The 10909-nt window shown below is 35.6% G+C and overlaps 1 protein-coding gene across 1 annotated transcript; it reads right to left on the reverse strand.

Annotated features, from left to right (window-relative positions):
• Nucleotides 1-223: 223 nt before the first annotated feature.
• LOC113308259 (GDSL esterase/lipase At5g45920-like) lies at nt 224-3708 on the reverse strand. The gene is made up of 5 exons (XM_026556746.1): nt 3313-3708; nt 2971-3180; nt 1989-2056; nt 1620-1784; nt 224-735 (listed from the first exon to the last, which is right to left on the reverse strand). Exons 1-5 carry the CDS (start codon nt 3409-3411, stop codon nt 576-578), a joined length of 702 nt encoding a protein of 233 aa, XP_026412531.1. The 5' UTR covers nt 3412-3708; the 3' UTR covers nt 224-575.
• Nucleotides 3709-10909: the final 7201 nt, after the last annotated feature.

Below are 10909 nucleotides of genomic sequence, written 5' to 3' on the forward strand. Positions count from 1 at the left end.
AATCTTAAATCGTAGGAGTTGGAAAGACAACAGGAGTGCGGGGCGGGCTGAATTTGTTTCTACAGATTGCTCGAACAAGGTGGGTGACAAAATTTGAAGTTCTTAAACTTCGTCTCTTGAGCATCGTTCACTGGTAGTCTGGTATAGACAAACAGATCAGCTCCTTTTCACGCACACCTAGACGAGCCATTCAAACAAACAATATCTGATATTCAAGTGTTTCTAAATATTATAAATTTCATAGTCATAATGTTGGTTCATATCAATCATGAATTGGTTGCTTTTATAAATCTATAATCATTAAGCCCAGACAAGTAAAAACCAATTAATGCAGAAGCAAGATTTATAGGACCACGCTCCAACTTTCAATGTTGCAGCACACAACCAAAAGAATTAACGGAGTAAAAGAGAATAAAAGCATCATTTCAATGACCAAAACAACAAAGATGGGGAGAGCAACAGACTTTGTATTAATTACCACCACATATATATGTTGCTTCTTAATTGATAAACTGTGTAACTAACTAACTAAAAGAGTCCCCTGGTATATGTAATGTGGATAATTCAGGAATCTCTCAGTTCTGGAATGCTTTCAAGGGATCACAAGGATCGATCTGAGATAGGAGAGGGAGATCTGCTGATAAAGTTTCAACATTTACCCCTTCTTTTGTAAGCTTTTTGATCACTTCCTCGTATACAATTTTGTTCCCAGTTGGCGTTAGGTGTAAGCCATCACTGCAGTTCCAGCAAATAGAATTGTCAGCCAATACCAACATCTATTTATGGTTACACCTGGCACTTTGAACTCAAAAAGCAGTACTAGCTACTCTAGGTCGAACATGTAATCCAATGAGTTCAAAAACATAATTTGGGACGGCTGGAATACCACTGAAACAAAAATAAATAAAAGGAAAAGTATGTAACTGCTAATTGGTTACACATCATGGGAGGTTGAAAACATGAAGGGGGCACACTTCGCCATCTTAATTGTGGAAGCTAAGAAAAGGGTGTTGTAGCCAATAGGTAGATAGTAGATAAACATCTAATAAGCTGCACTGGATGACAAAGAACACGACAGCACACTTACAGAACAGAAAGGATATGATACACCCGAAGTTCCAAGAAGAGTGAATGAGTTGAATGGGTACTAGGCTCCGAAAACCAAAGATTTATAAAAAATATACTTGTGGTTTGCTTACGGTCTAAACCTCCTCTATGAAAGTTGGGAAAACCTTGGTTAGGGTAATGACACTTCCCAAGAACCAAAGGTGGCCATTACATACCTCCAAACTTACTTTAATCTTGAAAAGATACTAAACAAAACATAATGCACCCCCACCTTAGAGGAATATGCATTTGAATCGACATCAAATACCATAGTATATTTGGTCTGCGATATACGATAGAACAAACCAACCATCAACGCGTCTTATACATAAACATCACCTCTTCAGAATAGATTGAATTAGCTCTAACTAATGAAAACTAAATACTTAAACACCTCTATGCAATCAATTGTTTTAGCTCAACTAGTGATGCTAAATATTCAAAACATGTGGTGTCGGTGTGTCCAAAGATTTTAACAAAGGATAGCATAACAACAAACAAGCAAGAGTTACCTGAGACAACATTTTTCCCAATTAGGGTATTGTTGCATTTTAGTCCATAAATCCACTCCAATCACTCCACATTCATCAGCAACCTCCACACATGCCTTAGCATAAGCACCCGCAGCCTCATTCGTCCTTTCCGACAGACCTGATGGATTATCTCCAAAAGGATGCCTAGAGAACAAAATATTCTTGTCACAATTTACTAACAAAGAGTACTAAGCTTGTCAATGGATCCTCCCTCCTACGTAGTAGCTATACAGAACTACAAGAATAAACAAGCTAAACATCCAAAAAGCAATTCAATGTTTCTCTCATTTAGCATCTCAACAAAACATCGATGACAAATTAAATGGTAATAATATAATTCATAGTTACCTAATACGTCCATCTTCATCAATTGGAGGTGGAGTTATAAGCAGAATAAGGGTAGTTGGCCATTTTCTCTGAAACCAACCAACAGAAAAGACAAACAAAAAACATAACAAACAAGTTAACTACATGATCCACAAAAGTCACGTACTAGTGGTATTACATTAAAAAAAAATACAAAAGGTAAGTACGCATGCAGAAGTGATTCTGAATCCTTTGGTTTTGAACCTATTAAAATATACCAAACAAATCTTTCTTAGAAAGTATGATCCACAAACAAAAGAAACTCTTAAAGAAAAATACTTTGATAAAGCTCAAAATAGTAATGCTTAACACAAATAGGGTCCCACAACCATTGTGTGCTGATACATCAAAATACTCAAGACCAGAAAAAATGGTGACGTAAATTAGCACTAAAATGACCTTCTTTCTCTCTATATTGACCAGGCTCCAAGTGGGAAAGAAATAATGTTAAGTAATAAAGGGATGGATGATGTTACAGATTAGTGAACACTTTGGAATGCATTAGCGAAAATGCATACACATCGGTTGTACATGGCTTCCATGCGGAGAACCTACCATTCCTAAATCTAGAGTCTAGATAGTAGTGTCCATCTTGGTGTAAGATGCTGGGGTAAGCCTAGCAAAGTCGATATATTAGTAACCAATTTGTCAGAGAAAACCACATATGGTCCTATTTAGCTGATATTGACGCATTATACAGTGCGATAGCTACAGAACAATGTTACATTTACTCGTATTATATATAACAAACCATAAGAAGTAATTCTATTATTTCTGCCATGTGAGACAGATCCATCATTTAAGTAGGTATTCTCTTTAAATAATCAACCAGTATTTTTAGTCAGAGAAAAAGACATAGAAGAGAGAGAGGTATCGAGAAGAATACTGCAAGACCACATGCGTACCATCTCATGACTGACTGTTGGACAGTGAAAGAGTTGTAGAAAGAGAGAGAAGTAGGGACCTTAATGAAGGAAACTATTGATTGCAGGTTCTGCTTGTATTCATGAAGAGGAACATGTTGGAAAGCACTAGTTCGATCAGGAAGAGAAGCATCATTAGCACCAAAGAAAATAGTCATTGCTATCGGTGATTCTCCATTACAGACTTTCTCAATCACTTTGAGTATCCAGCGCGTATTATATCCACTGTAACCTCTAAGAATTACGTCCAACTGATCATCAAATAGCAGATTGAGAAAAGTCAACACACAATCGAACCATTTTAATTATTAATCAAATAAACAGAAAAACAAAACTAACATAATCCTTAAAACCAGATAGCGAATCAAGAAATAAGGTTTTACCGAACGGGAGAAATGATGAGCAAGAGAAGCTCCCCAACCTCCTTCTCCAAATGAATCTTCAGTTATGGAGTCCCCGAATAAGATCATCTTCGGTCTCATCTTCTTCTTCTTCGTCTGGACACAACTAACCAGTAAATTATGAAACCCACCACTCTTATTCCCTAAGATAAGTCTGAGTATGATTGAAGATCAACAATTATCCAAAAAATCTGATAGTGATGCTGCAGGGATTTGAGAGAGAGAGAGTAATTGGAAAGTTGGTTTCGGTTATGTCTATCACAGAGGAGACTGATAGGGTAGAGTAGATTTCTTCGGACTCTTTTCTTTGTTTCCTTTACTTCTTCTTTTCTATTCACAAATTGAGAGCGTCTCTCTCTCAAACTGTACCTAGACGACGTCCACTATTTTATATCCACCTCCAAAGTTTATGTTCCCAAAAATGCCCTATCACATCTTTGGTGAATGACAACACCATCCCTATCTTCCTCCAGCTATCCCTCAACTTCCATGGCAGAATAACAGTGGGATGGTTTTTTGATGAGTGCAATTTTGTGGACCGTTAAAGGCGTTAGTGTATCCAGTCCAGTGTCAACGACCCCTGAATACGAAAAATAAATTTATTAATATCGAGAGGATCAAGGAACTGCATTGCCGTAGCATCAGCACTGGTTGCTGTTTCTAACCAGCTTGGGCCATTTTTGCCGACTAAAAAGTGAAAACTAATGTTAAATCCATTTTTTTAATTTTTTTTCATTCAAAAACCTACGGCGGAAACCTTAACTCGCACTCTAAAAAAATTTGTGACAGGCCCATATTTTCCGAAATTATGTTAATTTTTTTTGTTATATTTCATATTCAGTCTTCTCTGTATCTGGTTATTCTTTTCAAAAACTTTGAGAAGAGAATCGAGAGCGACTGATTTTTCGATTCTACGAAAGTACTTAGATTTCATGAGTTGATTATCTCAAGATTTCTTTATCTCTCGGTGTTCTTGTAATTTGACTTTTTTTTTTTGTATTTCGTTTTTAGCTTTCTAGATATGGAAACTTCTTGTTTTCCAAATTTCCAGAAAGAGAGAAAAAAAACTGAAAGTATATGTCCTAAGCCTAACTTTTTAGGGTCTTTTTTAGGGGTTTTTATTTCCTTCATTCAATGTTACTTTTAAATTCAATTTATACTTGAAGATTCTCTTCTTTTTCAACCAATTTCAAATTCGTTTTTCAGTTTTCTTCTCAAACCTGTTATTTTTTTTTTTCTTCTTTTCATTTGAAGTTATGAAACATTTTATGGTTAACGGTCCTTCCATTATACATGACACCTTTTATATGATTATTCATTCAATTTGGCTTAGGAGATTAAATACTCGAATCAATGCTTGATTGTCGGCAAATCTTATGCGAATTCTTCAGAGTGTCATTGTTGGCACTTGTTCATTTGTTTATACATAAATGCAAATTTCCTTCTCTCATTTCATTTGTGAATTCAACATTACTAATCCATCTCTTCCATAATATAGCAGTTATGCAGGCCTGTATTTTATTTTCATCATTTTAAATGAAAGAGTTTCCAATCCCCCTGCAGCAGTTCTCTGTACTTCTGTGCTGGGATACTGAAGCAGCTCAACAAGGACGGGGAGTCCACCTCAAAATATATGTCGGGATACTAAAGTAGCTCAATAAGCGATTTCATTTTGTGTTTATGAGTTTAAAATATTGTTGCATAACCGAAATCAACCCAAAAAGTATCTGTATAACTTATTATGCGGTCGAGAAAATGTCTGCATAATGCATTTTGCAACCTCTATTTGTTAGCACTGAAATAAAAAAATGGATGCATAATCTATTATGCATGCGATAAAATGGTCGCATAACACATTATGCATCAACCTTTTTTTGGTTACCATCGAAATCAACAAAAAAATGTTACGCCGCTACGAAAATTGATGCATAACCTGTCATGCAATTGGGAAAATGAGTGCGTAATTCGTTGTGCATCCTTTTTATGTCATACTGTTAATTTTTAGGCATATATATCGTTTTAGTGGTTGCGTAACTAAATTAGTGGATGCATAAACCAAAGTATAATTGTAGAATGTATTATGTGTCCTCTGTGGTGGCTGCGTGACTTGTTATGCATCCTTCTTTCTTGTTATAATGTTAATTTTTAGGTATATACATATTGTAGTGATTGCATAACTAAATCAGTGGATACATGGATGAAATGACGAGGGTACCAAGTACACCACAATCTTTTCGATATCTATAAGTCTGATACCTTGAATAATTGTTAGAGCATTGCTCGGTTGAACCCACCAAGCGTTGGTATGTCAAGTTTGGTTGTCATATTTTAGTGAACCAAAACTCATTTAAAGAGTCGCTTGATTATTTACTAAAGTCAACTTCGTATAGGTTAGCTTGAAAGTATTAGGATATGAGACTTACAAGTATTACGTGAAGACTTGAAGAATGCGAAGAAGTAAGGAGCTACAACGACGACATCATCCTTCCACTTGAGGTCAGTAATATTTGACTTGAACTGTTTCATTCCCTAATGTATTTTTCAAGTCGTGCATATTGAAAACATAACTGCGAAGATGTGAATGATTATACTCTAGTTAGACATAGTATTAAGGAATACAATACAAAGTATAACGCTTATCTTTTGAACTTCGTATATAAGACATCGACATAATCGTATGAATGTTATTGTGATTATGTATGGGTATGGGTGAAGATTTCTTCCTAGGAAACAATTTTTTACATTCGTTTAAGGGAAGTAAATTCATAAACTTGTTTTGTGAATCGAAAGGGAAATCGCTAGGCTTATTGGTATTGTTATTCATTGCAAATCTTTTGAATTACCAATATGTGTGTTTAGTATAACCGCTCGTAACTTGTTTATGTATCTTGGTAAAACTATTCACAAGGCCTAACTTTTGTATTGGTTTGACCAAAGTAGTCGAAAACGTTCCTCGGTCCTACTCGGTTGGAGAGCTTGGGGCGAGGAGCAATAAGTTCGGATTTGGAAATCGCCAAAACTCGGTCTAATACTCGGAACCTTTTTATTAGAGATTTATATATTGATGCTCATAAGTCATGATTTGTACCTAATTAATATTCAAATTTTAACACTATCATGTAAGTAAATGTGTAATATTGTTATATCGAACGTATTTATCATCTATTTAGATGTTTTTTTATCAGATAACTCCCATCTAAGGGGTTACTAAATTTTTGTTTTTGATTTTAGTGCATGCAAGGCCAATTCGGAAAAATCATTAACTCGTTTTTCTCAAAAATCGGTCCAAATCGGCAAACTTGTCCGCCTTAATCGCTAAAAATCGAAAAATGGATTGGAATCGGAAATCACCTCGGTCATATAGCCTGTAGCGATTACTCGCTTGGAGAGCGATTTTGACTACATTGGGTATGACTTTTATTAGTGAAATCGATATTAAGTAATCACCTAAGATGGTAAGATCGATATCTTGAATTTGGTGTGACTAAATACTAGCCATTGGGTAACCGATCCTAGTAAGAGGTGTGACTGATCACAAGAGAGAGTATAATCAATCCTTGTAAGAGGTTTAACAAGTTTTAGTAAGTTGGTGTAACCAATCCTATAACTTGGTCAACCGATCACAAGTTTTACCATAAGAAATGGTAACTAGTGTAACCGATCCTAGTACCCATTTGGAGGTAGAACCAAAAATTTATGTTGAGGTAGAACCGTGAAACCCATTAATGGTGATCTGATAGGATAATCAATCACATAGTTCTTGGAAGTCAGATGAACCAATTCTAAACTTGTTTGGAAGTGTGGCAAATCGGTTCCAAGATTGTAAATATGAAAAAGGATTTACAAAGTAAAGATGTCGACATACTTTGAACATGTGCAGTAACTCTTATCTTTTATTGTTCAAAAATATTCCTTAATAGCTAAAGGAGAATCCCGGATCGAAATAAATTGAGAATCTTTTAATTAAGGTTTTTAGTTTTTATATGCTTTTAATTTCAAGCAATTAAAATGCATATCTTTAGAAAATAAAAATTAGTAATGTGCATTTACTAGTTGGAGATTTTCTACTGAGATTTCGGTCATTAATTGGACAGAGAATATCCAGGAATTATGAAAACGTTTTTGGCTTTATTGCATATCTTTGAGAATATTCGGTTTTGGAAATTCTTTGGTGTCCAAACTTCCTTGGTCTATAAATATTGAAGTTTGCATTTCAAGCAAACTAATCCTCAGAGCCAGCAAAACTACCTAGTTGTGTTGTTATTGGTGGAGCCGCCTATTCGGAGAGGGAAGTAACCTAAATATGCGAAATCTCTTACGGCCGCTCGGTTAAAAGACTTCTTTGGGATTGAGAAGATCTATCAGTACCGTTGGTGGGAAACTAGATAATTGCAGTTTATTATTAATTTTCGATTGATTTGATTGACTAACGGTGGTTGAGCTTTGATTGCACCTAGTTTGTTTATGCTTGAGAATCGTCCCTTCTGATATAAGATTCACTCAAACTAGAACGAAGTTTCGACGGGGATCTTTAGACTGTTTGTATACCTAAAGACATCTTGTGATAATACATTGTTAACAGACTCCGTTCTCTGTGTGATTGATCACAAGAGATTCAAGTTGATTGTGTGTAGGTGTTTATTGAAGATCTAAGAAGATTTGAAGACGAAGAAGATTTCTGATTTGGGTTCATAATCTTTGGTGTGCACAATACTTGTTTCGGCTGGAAAAGGATCCAACTATAATCGGTTTATCTTTGTGATAGATTGGATTGATTAGTTGAGTAGATCGGCATCAGTACAATTCTTTGTGATTAATGAAAAAGTGGGGGTACAACAACCACACCCAATATTTCGCTTAGCAATCTGTATGGACAAACTCAAATATACTTTCTAGAGAATCAACTAGACAGTCAGACTCAATCTAGATAGAAAGTATATCAAAAAGTTTATATCTCAATCTCTCGATTTGATATATACTCAAGCAAATAGAAATCTGCGAGTCTTTATCAAATACTAGAGAGATAACTTGGATGGTACCAAAGACCAATATCCAAGTGTCAATCAATTTAAATCAACAACCAAAAGGTCGGATATTCTAATTGATTGAACAACGCACAACCTGTGATATTTCAATTATATAACAAAATATAATGCGGAAAAGAAATAACACAGACACCAGAATTTTGTTAACGAGGAAACCGCAAATGCAGAAAAACCCCGGGACCTAGTCCAGATTGAACACACATTGTATTAAGCCGCTACAAACACTAGCCTACTCAAAATTAACTTCGTTCTGGATTGTAGTTGAACCCAAATCAATCTCACACTGATCCAAGGTACAATTATGCTCCTACGTCTCTGATCCCAGTAGGATACTACGTACTTGATTCCCTTAGCTGATCTCACCCACAACTAAGAGTTGCTACGACCCAAAGTCGAAGACTTTAATAAACAAATCTGCATCACACAGAAAAGTCTATGGTAATAGATAAACCCGTCTCCCACGAATATACCTACGAGTTTTGTTCCGTCTTTTGATAAATCAAGGTGAACAGAAACCAATTGATAAACCGGGCTTATATTCCCGAAGAACATCCTAGTATTATCAATCACCTCACAATAATCTTAATCGACGCAGCGAAAAAAGATATTTTGGAATCACAAACGATGAGACGAAGTGTTTATGATTTATTTTATTTCTTGCCTATCAGAGATATCAATCCCAAGCCAATTATTACAATTGTACTCGTACGATAGAAACAACAAGTTCAGATCACACAACTACGAAAAAGTAGTATTGGTCTGGCTTCACAATCCCAATGAAGTCTTTAAGTCGTTAACCTGGTTTAGAAGAAGAAATCAAAGGTTAAAGGAGAATCGACTCTAGCTTAGCACAACTAGTATCACACAGAAGATGTGGGGATTAGGTTTCCCAATTTCTAGAGTTCTCCCTTATATTGTCTTTCAAATCATGGTTTGCAATCAATGTTAGCTTGGTAACAAAGCATTCAATATTCACCATTAGATGAAAACCTGATTAGATTCAAGCTAATATCTTTCAACCGTTAGATCGAAAACTAGCTTGTTACACACAAATGCAATGCACATTTCTAGGCTTGTGTAACCGTACCCAAACTTGTACATTTTTTGGTTCAACAATAGTCAACCAAATGGTTAGCCATATGATCACTTTCATATCAACCATATTCTTCTTCACCATAACTAGTTCAAGTGACTCAAATGAACTAGTTAGAGAGTTGTTCAATTGCAAGGAAATCTTATGTAACTACGCAAGACACAATCGAAGCAAAAACGATTTGATTCACTCGAATCGATTCATGAACTATATAACCACGGTTTTCAATTTTCATTCCTTAGTTTATATAAGAATAAGTTCACAAACATCATTTTTAGATATAACCTACTCAAGTTCGCGGACTGGGTTCGCGGACTTAAGTTCCCGGACGGAGTTCACAAGCTCCAGCAGAATTTCTCGGGACGAGAACTTCCGCAAGTTCGCGGACTTGGCTCACGCCACCATGTCGGTTCTCTTGATCAACAAAGTTCACAAACTTCGGTTCAAGTAATAAGGACTTATACATATATGTGTTTCCACAACAATGCTTATATCCTCCAATGGTTATATAAGCTAAACTCTCATTTCAATCATTAAAACATTCTTAGAGGACGTTGATATTCTATAGTTGTTATTCACAAACTATTTTTCGTCAAAGTAAGCAATTTTCAAAGTGATTGAAACTTGTCATGACTTTCGTCACTAGGTGAAGATGAACTTGGCTAAAGCGAAAGCATACCAACACATATTTCGAGCAATAGATAAGCGAGATAAACTTGGCTCGAAATAGCAAATGTGTATAATCTAAGTCTATATAGCAAAATGACTTTTGTCTCAAGATAGGAGATAAATAGACTTTTGAGTGATAGATAAGTTCAAGTATCCACATACCTTTTAGTCGATTAATATCCACCGGTTCCTTGAGTAGTCCTTCGTCTTGTATGATGATTTCCATGGAGTTCTTGAGCTCAACTACACTTTTTATCCTAGTCCGATACCTTAGCTATAATAGACTAGAAATCAAGACTTATAGTTTTGATCACTAACATTGACAAACATGCTTGAGATAGCAACGCATGCGAGTTCGACCGAGAAATGCTCTAACAATTAAAAGTATTGTTTGCATAATCTTAACAATTACTTTGGTAGTTGTTGAAAAGATAGATCTAAGTACCTGACAAAGGAGTTTATTGGGATAAACGGAAGAGCCTTTTTTCTAACTCATATCACTTGGTTGAAAAGAGTTGTTACCGAACAGATTTGTTGTTCCTTTACTATTTGGAATACGAACCAAAGTAATTGTTCCAAGTGCGTGACTTATTGCAAGTTGGAGGCACATGGATACAGACGCAACTAGGTGAACTATAGGTTTAGTTGCTTGGTCTCAACTATACGAATTTGGTTTAGATTTTTTATAACGGCCTAATCCTGAGAGTACTCAGTTCTGTACAAGGTCCCGGGGTTTTTCTGCATTTGCGGTTTCCTCGTTAACAAAATCTTG

Source organism: Papaver somniferum, chromosome 1 (assembly GCF_003573695.1).
Source record: "Papaver somniferum cultivar HN1 chromosome 1, ASM357369v1, whole genome shotgun sequence".
NCBI lineage: Eukaryota > Viridiplantae > Streptophyta > Magnoliopsida > Ranunculales > Papaveraceae > Papaver > Papaver somniferum.

Excerpts from the sequence above, each read along its gene's own strand:
- LOC113308259 (XM_026556746.1), bottom strand. The coding sequence starts at position 3,411 with ATGAGACCGAAGATGATCTTATTCGGGGACTCCATAACTGAAGATTCA. Across the intron at positions 3,181-3,312 it reads CTCATCATTTCTCCCGTTCG|TTGGACGTAATTCTTAGAGG; the intron begins GTAAAACCTTAT and ends TTTGATGATCAG. Across the intron at positions 1,785-1,988 it reads GATGAAGATGGACGTATTAG|GCATCCTTTTGGAGATAATC; the intron begins GTAACTATGAAT and ends TTTGTTCTCTAG.